Source organism: Rhinatrema bivittatum, chromosome 4 (assembly GCF_901001135.1).
Source record: "Rhinatrema bivittatum chromosome 4, aRhiBiv1.1, whole genome shotgun sequence".
NCBI lineage: Eukaryota > Metazoa > Chordata > Amphibia > Gymnophiona > Rhinatrematidae > Rhinatrema > Rhinatrema bivittatum.
In genome coordinates, this window is record NC_042618.1 from 439,866,384 (window position 1) to 439,890,715 (window position 24,332).

At 43.6% G+C, this 24,332-nt stretch overlaps 1 protein-coding gene across 1 annotated transcript in view; it reads right to left on the reverse strand.

Moving 5' to 3' along the window:
• CFAP54 (cilia and flagella associated protein 54) overlaps positions 1-24,332 on the reverse strand; it is a 1,106,494-nt gene that overhangs the window by 329,110 nt on the left and 753,052 nt on the right. Inside the window, exons 50-51 of the mRNA XM_029597529.1 lie at positions 23,084-23,163; positions 16,870-17,039 (exon numbers count right to left, since the gene is read on the reverse strand). Of these exons, the coding sequence (XP_029453389.1) occupies positions 16,870-17,039; positions 23,084-23,163 (250 nt within the window). The remainder of the gene's footprint in view (positions 1-16,869; positions 17,040-23,083; positions 23,164-24,332) is intronic.

The following is a 24,332-nucleotide window of genomic DNA, read 5'->3' on the forward strand; positions in this document are numbered from 1 at the left end:
AGTGTGAATGAGATCAGCTAATTTGAATGACTAGAATATTTTTCAGCAATTTTGATTTGATATTGAATATTAGGCTCAAGTCTACAGAAACCCAGTTGCATATGTGGGGAAACGGTGTAAATTCTGAGCTACACTTAACTTCTACCAGGACTTTAACTGACTATTGCGTTTTACAAGATCTCTGCAAGTATTCCTTTATGGCCTGTGACAAAAGGGATATGTGTTATGGGGACACCATCCATGTAATAAGTGTTCCGTTTGTGATCAATCTTTTAGTGGAGAAGTGTTGCCCGTTTTTAAGGAGGCAAATTTCGTTTTAGAATTTACACTGATTGTTCAGCGGTGGGTGTAATTTATGGGATATGGTGCCCTTGCCCTCTTTTATACATTGGTAAAATGAAGCGATGTTTAAGGGTTAGGATGGTGGACACAGAAGTTCAATAGCGAGACAACGTATTGAGGCACCTTTAGTTTAATATTGTTTGGCGAAGGGACACTCATTTGATGACCTGCGATTTGCAGTAATTGAACAACCTAAGCCGTCTGTACGGGGCGGTGATTTTGATAACATCCTATTACAGAAAGAACAGAGGTGGATACATTATTTCAACGCGGTAGCCCCTGGTGGGCTGAATAAGGAAATAGACTGGTCTGTGTTTTGAGTCTGGTTCCTTAGATGTGGTTGCATTGACAATTATAATTGTGATTGACAGATTTGACTTCCGGGGAGGGAAGTGGAGATGTAGGCTAGGAGAAATTGAAGGAGGTTTTGAACACCAAGGCGCCATTGTAGAAAGAGAAGGAATACAAGAAGGTGTGGGCTCGGAACGCTGTGGTATCTATAAGAGTGTATAAACAAGAACGTTTTGACTGTTCATTTGAGGAGGCTGTTTGTGGGTATCAAAGTAAGTCGTATAATTGATAGCGGGGTTATATGTGATATGAAATACAAATGGTGTGAGTGTTTGTGGTGGGAATGTTTTTAATAGTATTTTTATTTTAGGTTAATAGGTATGGGTAAAAGAGGCTTCCGGATTGTATGTTGATACGAGGTGTCCTCTGACGAAGGCTGGAGACAGCCGAAACATGGTCCATGTTGGGGCGGTGTTTGGAATGCTACAGTGGGAGCTAAGTATTTTTAAAATATTAAATATGTCAGTTTAAGAAAAATAAAAAATTGCTGTTTGGAGACAGAATTTGGGTTTAGGATATAGTTAAATGGGTGGTTAATGGTTGGGGTACAATGTCAAGTGATTACAATATAGTGCTTTTAAGCAGCTGATGCTGTTTGTGGCCCATTGCGTGGCGAGAGACAGTGGATTAAAAGTATAGCACTAATAGTCTGATGACGTTGTCCTCATTAGTTAAATAATTTTTGGTTAGTGGTTAGTGAAATTTTGATTTTTTCCTCTCTGTGTTTGGATATTGTTATTAGTGAGAGGGGTGTGCTTCTAATTTATTTTTATATACCAATTTTCACATAACATCAAAACAGTGAATAAAACAATGAAATCCTCACAAAATTTAAGAAAGACTTAAAAATCAAATCAGCATAACATCAACACAATAAGTTCAATTTACATAAAAATATTACTAGAAGATACCATAAAAGGATAGATACAAATTAACTAAAACTTGACTAAATAGCTAGGATTTCAGAATCTTCCTAAATTTGAAAAAGTTTGTTCAGTATGTAAATCCAGTGGGAGAGTATTCCAAATCAAAGATGCCTGACTTTGACGATAACTTGCCTAGTCTTTTCAAATCTGATTTTCCGAGGAGAAGGAAGCCTCAGATATCAATTTTCATGTGGGTCTATAGGGAACCAGCAGATTTACCAGATAATCCAGTTTTCCTTTATAGATCCCTTTATAAGTCAGGCAAAGGATCTTAAAAATAATTCTGCATCGTATTGGCAACCAATGAAATTCATGAAATAAGGGGAAACATGATCAAATTTAGAGGCACCAAAAATTATTCTGGCCGTTGTACTATGTAATGGTTAAATCCATTCAAGAAAAACTTCTGAAATACCTAGATAGAAAATTACAATAATCTACATGTGATGACACCAGGGCATGAAATAACATTAAAAGATCAGACTTCAGCATATGGAGTAGTAACAGGGTTAAAGTTAAACTTGAAAACATCTAAAGTCTTACCAACATGGTCAGAAGTCATGAATTGGTTTAGGTCATAGCTTCCTATTCCCTGGGTACAAAATTCATTTCAATTCTTAGGAATAGAGTTACATTGGAATCCAGGTAAATTGCAGAGTGTAAATACTCAATTTAAAAAATGGATGGACCTTCTGCTATCTGTAGTGGGCTGAGTCAATCTCTATCAAATGATGAACTTACCACAGTAGTTATATCTGATGCTGTTGGTCCCAATTTACAGGACAAAAAAGGAAATTAGTGGTATAGCTAGGCAAATTCTTCAATTTATTTGGTAAGGCTTAAAACCTTGTATCGCATTGAATGTTTTGATAAGAAACAGAAATTTGGGAGGCCTGGGCCTGGCCCTGGCCAATATTAAATTGTATAATATGGCATGTAATTTGAGACACTTTGGAGATTGGATAATGGATACTCACTTTTATACCCCTAAGGGATTTGAAAAAGCTAAAGTCAAACCTTTAGAACTTTGGTATATACTACATAAAACGAAGTGTGTACTGCCACTTAATCTCCAGCAAAGCATTTTACTTGAGTCAATAATGAAAATGTGGAGATGGTTCTGCTATAAGTTAAAGTTAAATTATCAAGTATCTCACTACTTGCCTATTGTGGAAAACAAAGATTTTTGTCCTTGAATGCAAACAAAGTTTTCTTAGATTAGCATGCTAAGATACTTAGAACTTTACTTCCGGTGGTGGATGGTATGAATCGTATATGAACATCTGGTTCGCTTCAAGAAGAGTATGATTTATACAATAAACATTTTTTTGCGTACTTACAGATAAGACACTATATCCAGTCTTTGTTGTTGCCAGATCCTCATCACCCTTTGTGGGAAACATTATCGGATTTTTTGGATTTAGAGGTTCTAAGCAGACATACAATATCTTTCTGGTATAAATTTCTGCGCAAGCATTTAATAATGTCTGTTTCTGATACTCTTGTAGTGGGGTGGAAACGAGAACTAGGCATTGAAATAACCTCAGTTTATTTATTATAGAAAATGTTTTTCACGTATTTGCACACTGTCTACAAACATCAATCTGAGAGAAACTCAATTTACATTTTTGCAGAGATTTTATATGTCCTTGAAGAAGACAAATATGTTGGGCATAGCAGATTCTGGAGCTTGTAAATAGTATGGAGAAGTAGCTAGCATCCTGGGTCATCAATTTTGCAAAAATGATAAGATACAAAGGTTCTGGAACAGAGTTCAAAGTTACTTTTATGGAATTAGGTGGGATATTGCTTTCGCTGGAGATGAAAATATTTTTATGGGATGACATGCTAGGGTTATTTTTGAGAATAGGGTACGTTAAGCTTTGGTGTAGGAAAGTAATCTTATTAACCAAAAAATGCATTTTGCAAAAATGGTTGACTTCTGAGATACCTACTTTGATGCAATTGATTCATCAGACATGTATATTGGAGAAGCATGTGGAGAAAACTGAGTAGTTTCTAAAGAAACGAGACACTGTAAAAAGATGGGAGGATTATTTTACATCTCTATCACCAGTTGCGAGAAGTTTGATTATAAACAATATGTCGACATGATTCCATAGTACTAGGAAGAGATAGTATGAAAGGTCAATGTAGCACTACAGTTTGGGTGATCTCGGGAGACGGTGAGGGTGAGGGTGAGATGTGAGGATTTATTTTGGAAAGATGTATTTCTAGATTAGGTTTATTATTATTATTATTAATTTGTTTTTATATACCGATATTCACCAAAGAGTATCATATCAGTTTACATAATATCTAGTGAGATAGTGTGATTACAGGTCATACTATCTTTCCATTGAGACATTGTGAAACTACAGCGAAGTATAGTTTTGTAGGGGTGTGCATTTGTTTTCGCCATATTGGCAATCCGCAACGTATATGTCCCTATTCGTTATATTCATGGGGAGGCGAAACGTATAGTGACTCCCCACGAATATGACTTATCATCCGTTTCATTCGTCACCCGGCGCACTGCGCGCGCGTGCTTTTCTTCGCCGCCATGTGCAATCAAATGGGCCGATTTTAATTTTAATTCCAAAAAATCTGGGGTCGGTGCACCCCCTTGCGAGCGCCGAGCCCGAGGGGAGCCCCTATGGTTTTCCCTGTTCCCTCCAAGGCCGCTCCAAAATCAGAGTGGCCTCGGAGGGAACTTTATTTGGCCCCGCCCACCTTCCTCTCCCTTCCCCTATCTAACCCACCCCCCAGCCCTAACTAAATCGTCCCCCCTACCTTTGTTGTAGGCCCCGACACATGCCGCTGTGTCGGGGCACTCGGCCAAGCCCCCGGACCGTGGCCCCACCCCCGCCCCCGGACCACCCATTTTTGCAAGCCCCAGGACATACGCGCGTCCCGGGGCTTGCGCGCGCCACCTAGCCTATGCAAAATAGGCTCGGCGCGCGCAGGGTTTTTTTTTTAAGGTTACGCGCCTAACCCTTTTAAAATCCGCCCCAAAGGATGCCATTTTGCTGTATCCAGAGCCAAAACTAGCCCTTTCTTGTGAGTCATCAGTGACTCACAGGAAAGGGTCCAACAGGTTGGCATGGATACTGGAATGTAGTGTATCAGCGCTTACATTTTGTGAAATGCACTGAATGCAGCCAATCGCGCTATCATTCGGTGCTTGGTGACGATTTTACTGATGACCCAGCATTATATATACTTCAGCACGAGGCGTGCCACACACTTTCTTTGCAGGGATGGTGTGGGGAGGTAGGCTTTGTGAAAGCAGGCTGCACTGAGTAAAGAGAAAAAAAAGCTATTTATTCTTTATTTGGCTGCAGTGCCAGCTAGCCCTGTTTGTGTTTTAAGCAGTTTATTATTTAGGTGATCTGAGACAGTCTCTGTGTGCCAGGGAGAAAAGCTGCTAGCAGTGCCATTTTTTTTCATTCACCCTCTGGCCTGGCTGCAAGCAAGCACGATTTGGGTGTTGTGGCTGGGAGAGATATATTCAATTTTGCTAGAATTTGCATTGGAAAATATATTTCATCGATTTTCCTGCTGTGCCAACAATTCCAGCTTTTTTAAACTGAGTTTGTTTAATTCAACTCACTCAGTCTCTCTATGCACTGGGCTTCAGTGGGCAGTGGGTAGTTAAACAGACTGAACTTTATTATTGGGATGGACTGTGCAGTGAAATCTCCAGTCTGCCTCTTTTGTGCTTACAAGCAAGCTGCGTGTGTGAGCACACCACGCACGTTACATTAGTGCATAGCAAGGCACCGTGACAGTGGGTAGTGGGTAGCTTAACAGACTGAACTTTATTATTGGGATGGACTGTGCAGTGAAATCTCCAGTCTGCCTCTTTTGTGCTTACAAGCAAGCTGCGTGTGTGAGCACACCACGCACGTTACATTAGTGCATAGCAAGGCACCGTGACAGTGGGTAGTGGGTAGTTTAACAGACTGAACTGTATTATTGGGACGGTCTGTGCAGTGAAATCCCCAGTCTGCCTCTTTTGTGCTTACAAGCAAGCTGTGTGTGTGCGCACACCACACACGTTACATTAGTGCATAGCAAGGCACCGTGACAGTGGGCAGCCAGTAGGCACTAGGCAGTGACATTAAATCCATAATGTCAGGGAAAGCTAGATGTAGTCAAGTGATTGGCAGAGGAGGCACTTCAAAAGACACTAGTGATACTCCCCCCATTAAAATTAAAAAGGCACCTGTCGCAATCTAAACTCTTTGTAGGGGCAGGCAGTTCCATTCAGAAAAAAATGAAATCGGATCATGATGCATCGCCATCGCCACCACCTGTTTCTGGCCCTGTAGTTTTGGAAGTGAGGGAAGGGGAAGCTGAGTCATGCCAGACAAAATGTCGACAGCCAAAAGCAGCAGGGGGACAGAAGTCTCGACTAATACTTAGCGTTGACAATGTAGCGCAGTCACTGTTTGCTTCTGATTCAGATGATCTTGTGTGGGATTCTCATGTGAAACGGAAGAAGTAATAGCTGACGAAGCTTTAGGAGGATCAGTTAGTCCTGTCTTAGCCTCCACTTCAGTGCAGCAGGGGAGAGATGAAACTGATGATGAGGAGGAGGAGGAGGAGAAGGAAGAGCAGTCAGCGCAGGCACAGAGGGTGACTGAGGCCCCTGGCATTGCTTCTCAGGGTGCACCCACTACTTCAGCTCCAGTGCCAGCATCCACCCCCAAGGCTTTAGAGAAGGGAGGATCATGAAAGACATCTGCGATCTGGAGCCACTTTAAAGTGATGGATGACCCGCGTTTTGCTCAGTGTAATTACTGTGGCAGGGATATTAGCAGAGGCAAGCAAATGGGACATCTATCTAATTTTGGCATGACGCATCATATGAAGAGGCAACACCCAACAAGATTATTGCCATCTGAGGTTCAAAATCAGCAGAGTCAGCTCTTGCCCTCATCCCCTTCTAGCAGTAAGGTGGCAGGCCAGCAAACCCCTGACATGTGGCAGAAGTGACAACCCACCATGGAGGAAATGGGGTGGAGTGCGGTAACGCTATCTCGGGGTAGGAGGCAGGCAGCCTCAAAAGTTGTAACCAGGAGCATTGGGGAAATGATTGCCCTTGATGACCAGCCCTTGCAGTTAGTGGAGAATGTGGGTTTCAAGCGTTTTCTGAAGGTCGTAGTTTCAAATTACAAAGTCCCCTCCAGAACCACATTTAGCAGAAAGGTCATCCCCAGCCTGTACAAGCAGTGTCGCAGTCGCATGCAAGCGCTGCTAGCTAAGGCAGAGGGGAGAGTGCATTTCACCTGCGATATCTGGACTGCCATGAATACTGCACACTCTTACCTCTCTCTGACAGCACACTGGTGGGACATGGCTGAGGCAGGGGAAGCTAGCAGCTCTATTACTGAAGAAGTATCAGGGTGGAGGTGGGCTTTACTGCACACCCACCTGACAGACCAGGCCCTTACCACAGCCAATATTCTAGCATGCATCAGACAGATGCTGGAGGGCTGGCAACTACACCAGCGAGACAGGAATCCTCAGGCAGGGTTCTTTGTCACAGACAATGGTGCAAACATGGTTAAGGCAGTAAATGACGGGCACTTTAAGAACATCCGATATTTTGCACAACTCTGCACCTGGTAGTGAAGTCAGCTCTGGGGTTGGATTCCAATGACAAAGAGAATGAATACCTGCATAGGTTAATACAGAAGTGCAGGAACATAGCAGCGCACTTCCACAGAATTGTGAAGACGGGGCAGGTTCTACAACAAAAGCAGACTGATTTGGAGATGCCTCACTAGCATCTCATTCAAGACATTGCCACCTGGTGGAATTCCACCTTTATGATGCTGGAGAGGTTATTGGAGCTGCAGACACCCCTTCATGAACTTTCTGGTACAATGGACATAGGTGTGCAGAATCCACTCGGGCATCATGATTGGTTAGTCATGAGTCAGCTGGTAAAGATCCTGCAGCCCTTCAAGCATGTCACGGAGGAGCTGAGTTCCAGAAGTGCCACCTTGGCTGACATCATCCCTATAGTTAATCTCCTGGATGAACATTTGGAGGCCTTTAAACAGGAAGAGGGAATGACAGTTGAGGTGCTGCATTGTCTGGACGTTTTGCAGCAGCAGGTGGAAGAGAGATTAAGGCCTTTAACAGCACAGAACACATGCATGCTCGCCACAGTCTGTGATCCCCGTGTGAAAGGGAAACTTGCCCTACAGTACAATTGTCTCTTATTGGTGAACGACCTGCTATTAGCAAAAGTCCATGAACAGGAGCGCCATAGGCAGAGACAGCTTAGGCGTGAAGCAGAGGTGGAAACAGCAGGCACTTCAGAGAGTTGTGCTGCTAGCCCAAGAGGAGCACCACTCTGTCTGTGACAGATAGTACCTCCTCCTCCACTTCAGAACACCAAAGGCATGTTGCCCATAAAGATTCATCTGCTGTGCGATGGGCAAGAGAGAAAGCAGCTGGCATGAGTGACTCTCAGCCCACCCAAGCAAAGGAGACACCAGCACAGCTGTCAGAGACACGGAATCTCTCAGAGTCGACAGAGAACATGCAGACAGATCCGCTGGCATATTGGGCACACAAGTCAACTGTCTGGCCACACCTAGCCAACGTGGCTCAGCGATATCTGTCATGTCCACCAACCAGTGTGCCCAGTGAACGTTGTCTTTTCAATGACAGGGGATATCATGAGCCCTCACCGCTCAAGGCTGGCACCAGAGTTGATGGAAAAGCTAGTGTTTTTGAAAGTAAACCTGCCTTTGCTTGGGTTTCCAAATTTTCCCTGCGAATGGCAAGATGAATAAAAGCAATTGAAAGCCTTGCAGCAGCTCCAACTGCCTCATATGCTCCAGATAATATAAGCACTGCAGCACATGTACCTGACTGAAACGCTGTACCTGTCCGTCCACTGTCCAGGCCATACATCCCTACAAGGGCCTGACCTCAAACGCTGTGCCTGTCCGTCCACATTTGGAATGTAAGCACATAAAAAGCTGACTTAAGATATTTGGAGCTTTCATATTTCAAATGCTCAATATTTCTCAAGACCTTACCAACAGTAATGTTTCTAGTACTATTGAAAACTGGTGGTAGTTGTACCCTGGTTCATCCTCTCTGTTCCCATTGTTTACAGAGGCACTGTGTAAACCACAAAATCAACATAGGTTGATATTGTAGATTTTGACTTGAGTAGCGGTTTCCTTATTCTGAGAGCTCTTCCTGTTCCTTTGTCATCAGCTGAAGTGCATAAGTACAGTTAATAGCTTCTGGGTATTCAAAAATAATCTCCAGCTCAGTTCTTGCTTCTCAAATGGCAGTCTCTATTGCTCTAAAAGTATCCTCTGTTGAATTATCTTTCAGAAACGAAAAAGATGCCATTTTCTTCTGGCAGTGAACCAGTTCAGGAAGAAGTGACAGGTCAAACCACAAAATACCTGCACAAATGAAATCCTCTATTGCTGTGCCTGTCCGTCCAAGCCGTATGTCCCTAGGTGGGATTGACTCTGTCCTGTATTGCTGCGCCTGTTCGTCCAGGACTTATGACCCTACAAGGGTTTGACCTCGATTGCTTTCCCTGTCCGTCCAGGCCTTATGTATGTAGGTGGGATTGACACTGTCCTCGATTGCTATGCCTGTTCGTCCAGGCCTTATGTCCCGAGCTGGGATTCACCTCTGTCCTCGAATGCTATGCCTGTCCGTCCAGACCTTATGTCCTTACAAGGGTTTGACCTCGATTGCTGTGCCTGCCCGTCCAGGTCTTCAGTCCCTATGTGGTAATGACTCTGTCCTCGATTGCTTTGCCTGTCCATCCAGGCCTTATATCCCTACATGGGATTCACTCTGGTCTCGACTGCTGTGCCTGTCCGTCCAGGCCTTATGTCCCTAGGCAGGTTTCAACTCTGTCCTCTACTGCTGTGCCTGTCTATCCAGGCCTTTTGTCCCTACAAGGGTTTGACCTCGATTGCTGTGCCTGTCCTTCCAGGCCTTATATCCCTACGTGGGACTGACTCTGTCCTTGATTGCTGTGCCTGTCCGTCCAGGCCTTGTATCTCTATGTGGGATTCACCTCTGTTCTCGATTGCTTTGCCTGTTCATCCAGGCCTTATGTCCCTAGGTGGTAATGACTCTGTCCTTGATTGCTGTGCCTGTCCGTCCAGGCCTTATGTTCCTACAAGCGTTTGACCTTGATTGATGTGCCTGTCCGTCCAGGTCTTATTTCTCTATGTGGGATTGACTCTGTCCTCAATTGCTGTGCCTGTCCGTCCAGGCCTTGTATCTCTATGTGGGGATTCACCTCTGTTCTCGATTACTGTGTCTGTCCATCCAGGCCTTATGTCCCTACGTGGGATTGACTCTGTCCTCGATTGCTGTGCCTGTTCGTCCAGGAGCTATGTCCCTACAAGTGTTTGACCTTGATTGCTTTGACTGTCTGTCCAGGCCTTATGTCCCTACAAGGGTTTGACATCGATTGCTGTGCATGCCCATCCAGGCCTTATGTCCCTACGTGGGATTGACTCTGTCCTCGATTGCTGTGCCTGTTCGTCCAGGAGCTATGTCCCTACAAGTGTTTGACCTCGATTGCTGTACCTGTCCGATCAGGCATTATGTCCCTACAAGGGTTTGACCTCGATTGCTGTGCATGTCCGTCCAGGCATTATGTCCCTAGGTGGGATTCAACTCTGTCCTCGACTGCTCTGCCTGTCCGTCCAGGCTTATGTCCCTACAATGGTTTCACCTTGATTGCTGTGCTTGTCCATCCAGGCCTTATGTCCCTACGTGGGATTAACTCTGTCCTCAATTGCTGTGCCTGTCTGTCCAAGCCTTATGTCCCTACAAGGTTTGACCTCGATTGCTGTGCCTTTCCGTCCAGGCCTCATGTTCCTACAAGTGTTTGACCTCGATTGCGGTGCCTGTCCGTCCACACCTTATTCCCCTACATGGGCTTGAACTCTGTCCTCGACTACTGTTCCTGTCCATCCAGGCCTTATGTCCCTACATAGGATTGACTCTGTCCTCGATTGCTGTGCCTGTCCATCCAGGCCTTATATCCCTACGTGGGATTCACCTCTGGCCTCGACTGCTGTGCCTGTCCGTCCAGGCCTTATGTTCCTACGTGGGATTCACCTCTGTCCTCGACTGCTGTGCCTGTCCGTCCAGGCCTTATGTCCCTATGTGGGCTTGACCTATGTCCTCGACTGCTGTGCCTGTCCTTCCAGGCCTTATGTCCCTAGGTGGGATTCACCTCTGTCCTCTACTGCTGTGCCTGTCTATCCAGGCCTTATGTCCCTACAAGGGTTTGACCTCGATAGCTGTGCCTGTCCTTCCAGGCCTTATGTCGCTACGTGGGACTGACTCTGTCCTTGATTGCTGTGCCTGTTCGTCCAGGCCTTATGTCCCTACAAGGGTTTGACCTCGATTGCTGTGCCTGTCCGTCCAGGCCTTATGTTCCTAATAGTGTTTGACCTCGACTGCTGTGCCTGTCCGTATAGGCCTTATCTCCCTACGTGGGATTGACTCTGTCCTCGACTGCTGTGCCTGTCCGTCTAGGCCTTGTGTCCTTATAAGGGTTTGACCTCGATTACTGTGCCTGTCCATCCATTCCTTATGTCCCTATGTGAGATTGACTCTGTCCTCGATTGCTGTGCCTGTCCGTCCAGGCCTTATGTCCCTACGTGGGCTTGACCTCTGTCCTCGACTGCTGTGCCTGTCCATCCAGGCCTTATGTCCCTAGGTGGGATTCACCTCTGTTCTCGATTGCTTTGCCTGTCTGTCCAGGCCTTATGTTCCTACAAGTGTTTGACCTTGATTGCTGTGCCAGTCCGTCCAGGTCTTATGTCCCTAAGTGGTAATGACTCTGTCCTCGATTGCTGTGCCTGTCCATCCAGGCCTTATATCCCTACCTGGGATTCACCTCTGGCCTCGACTGCTGTGCCTGTCTGTCCTGGCCTTATGTCCCTACGTGGGCTTAACCTGTGTCTTCAACTGCTGTGCCTGAGCATCCAGGCCTTATGTCCCTAGGGTGGATTCACCTCTGTCCTCTACGGCTGTGCCTGTCTATCCAGGCCTTATGTCCCTACAAGGGTTTGACCTCGATTGCTGTGCCTGTCCTTCCAGGCCTTATGTCCCTACGTGGGACTGACTCTGTCCTTGATTGCTGTGCCTGTTCGTCCGGGCCTTATGTCCCTACGTGGGATTGACTCTGACCTCGATTGCTGTGCCTGTTCGTCCAGGCCTTATGTCCCTACAAGGGTTTGACCTCGATTGCTGTGCCTGTCTGTGCAGGCCTTATGTCCCTACGTGGGCTTGACCTCTGTCCTCCACTGCTGTGCCTGTTCGTCCAGGCCTTATGTCCAGTCCTAACGGCTGAACCCTCATTGCGAAGGGAAACCTCAGTCTCTGGCAATTGAAATTATTAATCCTTCACAACATGGATCCTTAAATAAAACAAACATTTTTCTTTAGTTTCAGGGCAGAGTAGAGAACTTCCTCCCTCTTGCTTATGAAGTCATGCAAATGCTTAAATCCTTACAATTTGTACCATTGTACACTCGATGGGCCAACCCATTGCAGGGAGCCCTTTCCTGCTCAAAGGAACAGGAACTTTCCCCGTTGTTGCAGCCTATCTCTTACCACCTTTTGACCCATGTTCCGAACAAAAAAGATCTCCAAGGAACTTAGACTCTGGGAAACACAACTAGTGAGACCATGTTCACAGTGAGACCCTGCTCCAGGTCGCCACGCTTTGAACGCTCGTGCTCTACTCTAGGGGCTAACCCATTCTGGGGAGCCCTTCCCGGCTCAAAGGAAAGGGAACTCTCCCCGGGTGTAGCCAGCCTGTATCTACCCTCTGACCCATGTTGATCCGCTGTTTACATGGTAACCTCCTCCGCCTCGACTGAAAATTCTCTTTTGTATATCTGCTAACTCTACCAGATTTTAAAAGACCAGCGAGAGCTCACTAGATGCCAATGGAAACACCCCACTCTAGGGGCGAACCCATTCTAGGGAGCCCTTTCCTGCACAAAAGAAAGGGAACTCTCCCCGGGTGTAGCCAACCTATATCTACCCTCTGCCTCTGTGCCTTGCTGCCATACACCAGATGACTCACTCAACTCCTTGTGGTGTTCTGGCCACTATCATGATTGCTCAGTGTGTTGGTGCTAGTCTTTCTGCTTGCTATGTTCCTCCTTCATTGTGCTGTAGGATGCTGATGCCACTTGTCTTGCCGCTTTACCTGTCGTGCTGCCTTCGAGGGTTCATGCATCTCTTATTGGTGCTCTCTTTTGAAGCTGTGGTGTGTTTTTGATACTCTTGTTGCTCCTTTGCACCTCTTTTAAAGCTCTCTTCTTGCCACTCCTGGTACCCCTTTGCCCCTTTAAAGTACCTTAGGCTATTCATGCCACTTTGGTGCCACTTTGCCACAGTCTAAGTACCTTGGAGCTGTTTTGTTGTTTTGATGATTGCTCCCCAGAAGTTTCATCAAAATTGATAATAAAACCCCAATTCTGTAGCCAAAAATAGGCTGCAAATACTTCCCCCACTGACTTTAATAGGAACCGGAAAACGAATGCACGTATCAATATATCAGGGCGTCATTTAACGAATGCAATGTATATGGCCCCCAACGAATACGAATCCCGAATGCAACGAATACTTTCTGGCTGCACATCCCTATAGTTTTGTAAGGATAGTGATATGTTAGTCCGCATCATGAGTTCACTTCCTCCCTTTTGAGGCCATCATAGTCCTCCCCAATGTAATTGCCCTGCTTTCGCCCAAGTTATATTGACCCATGTTTCTATACCTGCTTTCACCCAGTTTATGTTATCCAGGTTAGTTTCTACTCTGTTCATTGTAAAACAAGACTTTGTCTCTGTTCTTTTTGCTGGTTGTAATGTAAACCGAAGTGATAATTAATCCTGTTAATTGAACCTCGGTATATAAAAGTTATAAATAAATAAATAAATAACATTGTGATAACAAAAACGGCTTATTTTCATGACAATATAACAGCTAACATTTGATTTGACTATTACGTGTTCTCATTGTAGGATATGTGCAGGGTTGGAGATCTGTTTGGTTGTGGTCGTTGGGGATGCTGTGGAGTTAACTGTTGGCTGGGTAGGCTTTTTGGAATAGCCATGTTTTTAGTGATTTTTGGAATATCTGTGATGAGGGTTCCATTCTGAGATTTGCTGGAAGTTTGTTCTATAGTGCGGGTCCAGTTATTGAAATTGCTTGTTAACGTATTGAGGTGCATTGTGCCTGTTGGTTGGAGGGAATGGAAAGTAATCCGGAGTTGTTGGATCGTAGGTTTCTTTGGGAGATGTGTGGGTGAAGGGTGTCCTTTAGCCAGACTATTTTTTCGTTATTAAAGGATTTGTGCATTAGGGTAAGGGCTTTGTATTGAATTTTGTGGATTATGGGGAGCCAGTGGAGGTCTTTTAGTATGGGGGTGATGTGTGTGGAGCGCTTGCTGTTTGTGAGGGATCTGGCTGCTGCATTTTGGAGTAGTTGGAGGGGCTTGAGGGTGGAGCCTGGAAGCCCTAGGAGGATGGAGTTACAGTAGTCGAGTTTGGAGAAAATGAGGACTTGGAATACAGATCGATAGTCTTGACTGAGTAGTATGGGTTTGATTTTTTGAGGACTTGTAATTTGAAATATCCTTCTTTTATTATAGCGTTGATGTAAGTTTTCAGTTTGAGTTTGAAGTCTAAGGTGAAGCCTAAGTTTCTTGCAGTTGTGACGAGATGGTTCATGATTTTTGTGTATGTGCAGTCTTGAATGTTCCATGCTGGTGGTTTGTTAGAGATGTTTAAAATTTCAGTTTTTGTGTGATTGAGGGTGAGTGCTATTTGGGATAGGAGTTTTTGTATTTGGGCTAGGATGGAGTTCCATTGTAGCAGGGTGTTCTGTATGTTTTCTTTCATGAGGATAAGGATCTGGACATCATCGGCATATATGAAGTATTGGAGGCCCAGGTCAGTGAGGAGTAGGCAAAGTGAGAGCATGTAGATGTTGAAAAGGGTGGAGGAGAGTGATGAATCTTGAGGGACGCCGTGTGAAAGGGGGAATTGTTTTGATTCCTTGTTGAAAGTTACTTTGTATGTTCTGTTCGATAGGTAGGATCTGAACCATTTGATTGTGGTGCCATCTAGTCCGATTTCACTTAGTCTGGTTAGGAGGGTGTTGTGGTTGACGGTGTCGAATGCGGCGGATATGTCCAGTAGTATAAAAATGTAGGATTGTCCGGCGTCTAGACCTCTTGAGTGCTGAGTCGGCAAGGGTAAGTAGGAGTGTTTCCGTGCTGAGAGTTTTTCTGAATCCGTGTTGGGATGGGTATAGTATTTTTTGGGTTTCCAGGTGTTCGGAGAGTTGGTGGTTTACAGTTTTTTCAAGGATTTTTGAGATAAAAAGAGGTTTGATATGGGTCTGAAATTGGTAGGGTCGATGGCATCAAGGTGTAGTTCTTTGAGTATAGGTTTGATGATGGCACATTTAAGGGGCTTGGGGTTCTAGTGATACGTTGATGATATCAGCTATAGGTTTGGCTATGATGTCTGGGATTAGTTTCAAGGTTTTGATCGGTATAGGGTCAAGGGGGTGGGAGGCTGGGTTTATTTTTTGTATGATGGTTTTTATCTCGGAGAAGGCTGTGGTTTCAAAGGTGGTCCAAGTGGGGACAGTAGTGGGTTGGGGGGGGTCAGTGTTTCCTTGGTTGCTTGAGGGGTGGTAGTTATTAATTTGGTGATTTTGTCCAGAAAGAACAGTGCTAGTTTGTCACATGTTATTGTGTCGTTCTCATTGGAAGGTGGGGTTTGGAAGGGTTGCGTCAGCTTGGCGATGAAGTTGAATAGGGCTCTTGGGTTGTATTGGTGTTCGTGGATTTTCCTTACGTAGTAATTGCGTTTGGCCTTGTCTATGTCGGTTTTGTAGATGTGGAGTATTGTTCTGTATTTATCTCGGTGGGATGTGGTAGGATCTTTTCTCCATTTTTTTTCAGCTTGACCGAGTAGTCGTTTTGTGTTTTTCAGTTCTTGTTTGTACCATGGTGCTTTATGAGTGTTTTCATTTCTGATTTCTTTGGTGATGATGGGACATTTTGATTTGGCGATTTCAGCATTGATGTTGGGCCATGAATTTATGGCTGTGTTTGCTATGTTAAGGTTAAGATCTTTTAGTGCGGTGGGGAGGGCTTCTGCGATGACTTCACTGGGACATGGTTTGGGGAATGCGATGTATTTTTGTTGTTGTTGGTTTCAGTGTGGTTGATTAAGCGTTGTAGCGTGGTTTGGATGAATTTGTGGTCGGACCATGGGATGTTGGTCGCTGTGCGTTAATTAGGATGAGTGATAGGAGAGATAGTGTTGCCATGTGAGTGGGTTTATGGGGATGTTTATGAGGCGTCTTGGTTGTTTGTGTGTGTGTGTGTGTTGGTTGGGGTTGGTGTGGTGTTTGTGGTTAGTGGTGTCTGTGGTAAGTGGTGTGTGGGTGTGGTGTGTGGGTGTGCATGGCATTTTGTGTTAGGGGAGGGGTGGTTGAGGGTTGGTATGGGTATGGAGTGGGTATGGAGTGGGTGATCATGTTGTGTGTAGTGGGGGTGACAGGTTGCAAATGCATTCTGGGTTGTTGGGAGGTGTGGGCTGGTTGTGGGTGTTAGTGTACAGGGGGGTAGGGATAGGGACGTGGTTTTGGGGGTAATGGGTGGCATTGCGGAAGGTAGATGAGGTGGGGATGGGGGATTTTTAGTTGGGTGTAGCGGTGGGGCGTTGTATGGGGCAGGCCTCTTTGTCGTGCGCCTTAGGGTAGTGCGCACAAATGTATCCCGCGTGCGCACAAATGTACCCCGCGCGCGAAGGAATTAAAATCAGCCCCATTGTGTGTGCATGCATGCCCCCAGTCTACGACAATCTTAGGATGACAGATATGGAGAGCGGAAGATTTTTAAAATCCTTATTAGTTTTAATTATTGGGTGTTATTTGATGTGACTGCTGTTTTGAAATATGTTATCGATGTTTAGGGATTTTAAAGTTATATACTGGGGTATTGGGGGGGGGGGGGTGCCAAAGGAAGTATCCGCCCCAGATGCCAAATACTTTAGGTATGCCATTGTTCCATAGTGCCATCTTTTAAACTGTGTCTCCTACCTAAAGCTATTTATGACTATTAAAATAAACACTGTTATAGTCTTATAAGCAATTTACTAGTATATTCTAAAAACATCAAAGCAGTATTCACCTGAGTGCTGTTTGATGTCTCTGTTGAGCAATAGTTACAAGTAGAAGTTTCGCTTCAACTGCTATCTCTAACTCTGTAGCAGGGAACTGGGAAATCACGTTGTTAGAATTCTTCTGCAAATTCTCTAGGACAGTGGTTAGTTTTCCTTCAGCCTCTGTCAACAGAATTCCCTGAAAGATGAAATATTGCAGTACCACATCATTTCCAGGAACACTGTGATGCAAGAAAATTGATGACATATGAACTCTGCTCTCTTACTACCTTAGAACTAACACGTGTCTTTGGGATCTGTTACTTAGATGCACTAGTACTATTGCAAACCTTAGCACATGTTAAAAGCATTAATGTGGCTTTGTAAATTCAATTTTAGCATTAATATTGCTTAACCTAAACATTGCTTCTGGTGCTAAAAAGCAAAGGAGCTCATTATAATCATGCAAATAAACTTGTTGACATGTTAATATAATTTGCATAAGTCACGTTAATGCTGCTGGGGCTAAGCTCTGCCGATGCTCAGCCCCAGCCAACCTGGGCTGTCAGTACGAATGGGATATACAGCTAGACTGAGAAAAACAGTCCTGGCAGCCTGAATTAAAAAAAACCCAAAAAACAGCACTGAGCATTAACCCCTGTACTAAATGCCCTTTATATTCTACTCCTTCTCTGCAGGAACACCCCAAAAGTGTTACTTTGTAAGCCCTGCTACCCTTTAAAACATCACCCCCACCTGAAAAAGATCCCTTTTCTGCTGCTAGCCCTTTTCAAGTCCTCCCCCACTTATTATTAGGAAACTCTAAGTGAAAAAGGGGCAAGACCAATCCCCAATGGCTCCTGCTCCACCAGTACCATCATCCAAAATGAGGCCAACTGATCTGAAACTATCCTTTGCCCTGCATGTTCCCAGCCATGGGAGCAACCCTCTATCGCTGTATTCTCTATAAACTATGGTATTCGCACACTGCTGTTTAGTGAATACCGGGGGGAATAACCTGAGTTAAAAACAGGCATTCACACCCAATTTTAACACAACTTAGTAACCAGGCCCCTAACATTGTTCTTCGAAAGTTAAGTAATATTTTGATATTTTGTACTGTAACTTTTATCTTATGATTTTATACAATTCTTCTGGCATCCTAAAACTGAATTATAGATTGACTGATAAGACAGTAGGTATCATCATCAATTTTATATCTAAATCGACGTACCATTACCATTTTCTTAAAACACGTTTACATCATGTTAAAACACACAGGGGCGGATTTTAAAAGGGTTACGTGCGTAAATTTTGAAGATTTACGCGCATAACCGCTCCTGCGTGCGCCGAGCCTATTTTGTATAGGCCCGGCGATGCGTGCAAAGCCCCGGGACGCGCATATGTCCCGGGGCTTTGTGAAAGGGGTGGGACGGGGCAGGGCGTGGGCGGGGCATGGCACTGATCCGGGGCGTGGTGGGGGCAGGGGCGTAACTTTCAAAATAAAGGTAGGGGGGATTAAAGTAGGGCTGGGGGGCGGGTTAGGTAGGGGAAGGGAGGGGAAGGTGTTGGGGGTCCGAAGGAAAGTTCCCGCCGAGGCTGCTCCGATTTTGGAGTGGTCTCGGAGGGAACAGGGAATGCCATCGGGGCTCCCCTAGGGCTCGGTGCGTGCAAGGTGCACTAGTGTGCACCCCCTTGTGTGCGCGCATGTTATAAAATCGGGTGTACATTTGGGCGCGCCGGGTAGTGCGCACAAATGTAGGCCGCGCGCGTAGATTTTAAAATCTGCCCCACAATTTATAATAATAACAAAGAAGTCCATATTCAGTACATTTGTTCAGCTAAGTTATAGCACTTAGCTGAACAAACACTAGGATTTAAAAATCCTTTCGGTCTAACTGCCCTCAATATAGCCAGGTAATGTGTTATCTGGCTATCCGGGTCATTCATCAAAATGCGTTAGGGTCTGAACGCTCTTTAAATGGGTCTAATACACGCAATAAATATCGCAATGCAAGTTAGCTTGCACATTTTAAATTTGTTATGCAAGTGGGAGGAGCTAATGCAAATTGAGGTCTCCTATCATAGAATGGGTAGATTCATATACAGTAACTCGGGATATAAGGTCAGAAATAACCACCTTTTTTTTTTTTTTTTTGCAGTAGAGAGGAAAACTGTTTTTACCATGCAACCATAGCCATTATCGCAGGGGAGACGGGGAGAGAGAGAGAGAGTGAGAGAAAGAACGAGGGAGGGAGAGAGAACTGTAAGGGAGAATAGGACTCCATATCTATCTCGCACTGTAGATGGGTACAATCAACTCAAGGTGGGTTTGGGGGGGGGGGGGCGTTACATACAGTCAGAGAAATTGACAGCAAATTTCAAATCACTGAAGAATTTATATTATTTGAATCGATGAAAGGTACAACAAGAGGAGTTGATTTGTACAATGCAGTCTCCAGCTGCCTTCAACATCTGAAGCTCCCCTGGAGAAAAATGGTAAATGTCGCCACACAAGCTGGAGCTGGTAAGTTCACCTCACCCGTAAATGGCAAAGCTGCTACAGTTGTCCACATCATTTATTTATTTATTTATTTATTTTAAGTTTTTCTATACCGGCATTCGCAATAGATATCGCATCATGTCGGTTTACAATTAACAAGTAGATAGGTAGCAAAAAAAGGTAAGAAACATTTATCTTAATAATAATAATAATCGTTGTAGTAATAATAATAATAAAACATTAAACAAGAGAAGGTTAAGGTATGCAGTTACAATAAAACAAGGGAGTGATACAACTTGGAGCATAGAAAAGAAGCTGGGGATTAAATAGAGAGAATGTAAATGCCAGTCAATATGCTTAAAGCATTAATGAATTGTCCTTGTGAGGTAGGGATATTAATTATGCGGTAGGGATATTAATTACCATAAATGAGGCAATGTCTGGGCGCCTAGTTAATAATGGGATAGATTCAGTTTAGTTCAGGAAAGGCTTTCATGAATAGCCACGTTTTGAGTCTTTTCCTGAATGTGGGCAGGCAGGGTTCCAGTCGCAAATCTGGTGGGATTGAGTTCCACAGTGTTGGTCCTGCAGTGGAGAAAGCCCTGTCTCTGGCAGTTATGTGCCTCATGGATTTGGAGTGTGGTACTTGTAGTGTTTCTCTATAGGACTCTCTGATTGGTCTGTTGGATGTAAATTTTTTGAGAGGAATTTGAAGGTTGAGTTGAGAGTGTTGATGTATAGCTTTGAAAATAGTGGTTATGGACTTATAAATGATTCTGTAGTGAATTGGCAGCCAGTGCAGGTCTTTGAGGATTGGTGATATGTGGTCTCTTCTCCGTGTGTTAGTTAATATTCTCGCAGCCGTGTTTTGAACCATCTGAAGGGGTTTCGTGTGAGATGAAGGGAGACCTAATAGCAAAGAGTTGCAGTAATCTAGTTTAGAAAATACTATTGATTGCAGAATAGTTCTGTAGTCATGAAAGTGGAAGAGAGGTCTTATTCTTTTTAAGACTTGGAGTTTATAGAAGCAGTCCTTAGTAGTTTGATTTATGAATGCTTTTAGGTTTAACCTGTTATCAATGATAGCTCCCAGGTTTCTTACTTGAGGAGTTTGTAAATTGGGTGGAGGATTTGAGTCGGTGTTACTGTTTTCAGAAGAAATTAGGAGGAGTTCGCTTTTTGAAGAGTTTAGTATTAGATTAAGGTTGGAGAGGAGTCCATCAATTTTTTTCAGACAAGTTTCCCAGAATTCTAGGGTTTTGCTGTAGGATTCTTTGACGGGGATGACTATCTGGACGTCATCTGCATAAAGAAAGTGTTTAAGGTTTAAATTAGTTAGCAGTTGGCAAAGAGGGAGCAAGTAGATATTAAAGAGTGTTGGTGAAAGGGAGGAGCCCTGTGGAACTCCCGTAGATGAAGGGTAGTGTTGAGATTCTTTGTTGTGAATTTTGACTTTGTATTTTCTGTTCCCTAAGAACGATTTGAACCACGATAGTGCTGTTCCTGTTATTCCGATGTTTGCTAATTGAGTTAGTAGGGAGGAATGGTTAACCGTATCAAAGGCAGCTGAGAGGTCCAGGAGGATCAGTAAATAAGTGTGACCTTTATCCAGGCCCATGATGAGGTAGTCGGTCAGGGAAATTAGTAGTGATTCAGTATTTAAAGCTTTTCTGAAGCCATATTGGGATGGGAACAGAATGTTATGTTCCTCGAGGTAGTCTGAGAGTCTGGAGTTGACTAATTTTTCCGTTACCTTAGCTATGAATGGGAGATTGGATATAGGACGGAAATTGGTGGGATCATTAGGATTTAAGTTGGGTTTTTTCAAGAGCGGTTTGATGGATGCAATCTTCAGGTCGTCAGGGTAGATTCCTTGTGCTAGGGAGCAGTTAATAATGTCTGTCAGAGCATTGGAGATTGTGTCTGGTATTAGCAGGAGAAGTTTGGAAGGGATGTGGTCTAATGGGTGAGATGAAGGTTTCATTTTCTTTAATGTAGAAAGTAACTCAGTAGTAGTGATGGGTTCGAAGGATTGTAGAGTAATGTCTTTGTTGTGGTGGAAGTATATGTTGGATGGCGTTGAAGTGTTGGTTCTCAGCTGTGTTATTAGGTTAGAGATTTTGTTACTAAAGAAAAGGGCCAGCTCTTCTGCTTTTTCTTGAGCTAAGTTGGCAGGGATGTCAGGAGTCGAGGTTTGTGTTAAGTTAGATACATAGGCAAAGAGGGCTTTGGAATCAAAGATTATGTGATGGATCTTCTGTGCAAAGAAATCCCTTTTTGTTTTTAATGTAGCGCTTTTGTAAGATGGTCACATTGATTGAGATGCAAAATGCACAACTGATGCCAAACGGTACTTGTGTACGGCTTCGCATTAGTACTTATGTCTTCTTTGTTTCCACAGGTTTCACCCAGGACTCTGCCAGTCCTAGCTGTCAAGCCCCAGGAACCAGCAATGCAGCAGCACTTTTCCTAGGCTTAACATTGCTATGGTAAAGCAAATCCTGGTGATCAGCATCTGTGCCATCAAGAAGGGAGATGAACTGTTGATAAGTGAGTCATTTTCACCTAATGTAGTTCACTACATGCACTACTGTGTGAACAACATGCTCCATGTCCAGGACATTATTGCACAATGCCTCTTGATCTAGAAACAGGAGTTGCTGAATTGGGTCCTCTTCTTTTACTTTGCCCTCTATTCTTTGGAGAAGTCTAACCTTTTAACCAGTTAAATTTGCTGATCCATCTGTGGTACCACTTATCATTTTTCTCCAGGGGAGCTTCAAACTTTGACGACAGCTAGAGACTGCATCATACAAATCAACTCCTTTTGTACCTTTCATCGATTCAAATAATAAAAATTCTTCAGTGATTTCAAATTTACAATTAATTCCTCTGACTATGTATCTAACACCACCTCCTCTAAACCCACCCTGAGTTGAATGTGCCAATCTACAGTGCTAGACTTAAAAAAAAAAGACTTAAAGCTTAAAGATGCGAATTGTTTACATATTCTTTAAAACGGTTAATTGTAAAATCTGTTATTAATATATTTATGCTGTTTAATTTTGTATAAACTGTTTTATGTAAAGCCTGTTGCTAAAATTAATGTTGTCTGTAAACCGAGGTGATGTATCATTATACGTACTGCGGTATATAAGAATCTTGAAATAAATAAATAAATAAATAGACATATATAGAGTTTATTCTCCTTATTACAGTGTGCTCTCTCTCAGAGGCAGGTGATATACACCTAAACCAAATAGTGTGCCACGCATAAATCAATGCATGTTGCATAAAATGAAGTGATACTGTATCACACTTTGCAGAAATTGCTTATGCAATGTGGAAGATAGGAAATTAACATAACCATGCCCATTAATTTTATCGTAGGTGCTATTTCTGCTATATTTATAGCATTTTGATGAATCTAGGTCTAAGTTAGATGAATAATGCTGATTTTCAACTTTATCCTGCTAATGTAGTTAGACAACTATAAGACAGCCAAAGAGCAGGCCTAAAGTTAGCCAGATAAAATGTTGACAATTTGACAGAATATGAAATCTTGAAGGAGAAAATATTTTTGTCTCTCAAATGTTCTAGATGCACCATTACCTAAATTCACCATCTAAAACAAGAATTATGCTTATTTCTACCAAACCAAACCAAGCCAAATAGGAATACAATGTTTTTGAATAAATGTCAGTTTCAACTAAACTATAACTTGCTCTACAATAACATACCTTCAAACTAGCCATTGTAAGGTCCTGTTTAGAGACCAGCTGTATGATGGAAGCCATATCTGCAGACTGTGGCTTATGACCTATAAAGCAAGGAAATAAACTGGGAACATCAAATTATTGCTTATTCATATAGTAGGTACTGTATTCATCACTGCAAAGCTTCAGGCTTTTATTCCCAGAGAAATTTGCTCCAAAAATGTCAAAAAAATGTTGTTACTTTGTATTTATTGAGATTTTTTTTAACAATCTTTATGGACATTTGCTGTAGTTAAATTCCATGTCAATAGTAGAATTTGTGATACAAAAAAAAAGAAGAGGAAATCAAAATTATGCATAAAAAAAGTAATGCATTGAATAAGGAACTTGCTGTAGTTTCAGTTTTAAAATTTTTATCTGGGATATAAAATATTTACAAATATAGGACCCTATTTACTAACCATATTTTCTACAGAGACAAAAAGGGAAAAACCTTTAATAATGAGAGGTCAATATTCAAAGCCATTTAGATGGATAACTCAAAATTTATCAATCTACTGTCAAGTTAAAGAAAAGATTTAAAGGCCTACAGCCCGATTCTCTATTTCCCACCCAAATTTAATATTGGGCCCTGCAGGCCATGCAACCCCCCCCCCCCCCCTCCCCGATCTCTTAGAATATAAAAATAAGAGCTGCCTCCCTTCCTATGTCCTGCACCTCCACCCCCCCAATACTTAAAATCTCCTGCCGTGTGCACAGTATAACCCGCACTCCAACGTGGGTTAAATAGGCGCTAATCCACCCCCTAATGCAATAGGGGGACTAGCACCTATTTAACCTGCGTCGGACGCGGAGTGAATGTAATAGCGCTCATCACATGCAAATACATGTGAATGAGGCTATTACTCATTCACTCCGCACGCAAAAAAATAAATGTGCGTCTCAGATGCACATTTATCACTCAGCTATTAACGCCTGCCTGGAGCAGGCATTAATAGATGAGTGCAGGTAAAAGAAGTACAGAAAAGCCAGTTATGAAAACCGACACCGAGTTTACTGGCGTTGGTCTTCATAATCGGCAGCCGCGGCGGGGTCGCTAGTGTGACACCCTAATTTGGGTATTGCATGGCACCGCCCCTTGCGGGCATCATGTACACATTAGGAAAGCAAGCGCTGACTTTTCAGCGCCTGCTTTCCGCGCTTTATATTGCATCGGCCCCAATGAGTGCAGAGCAGATCTAGGGCATTACCCTGTACAACTCACCATATGAAA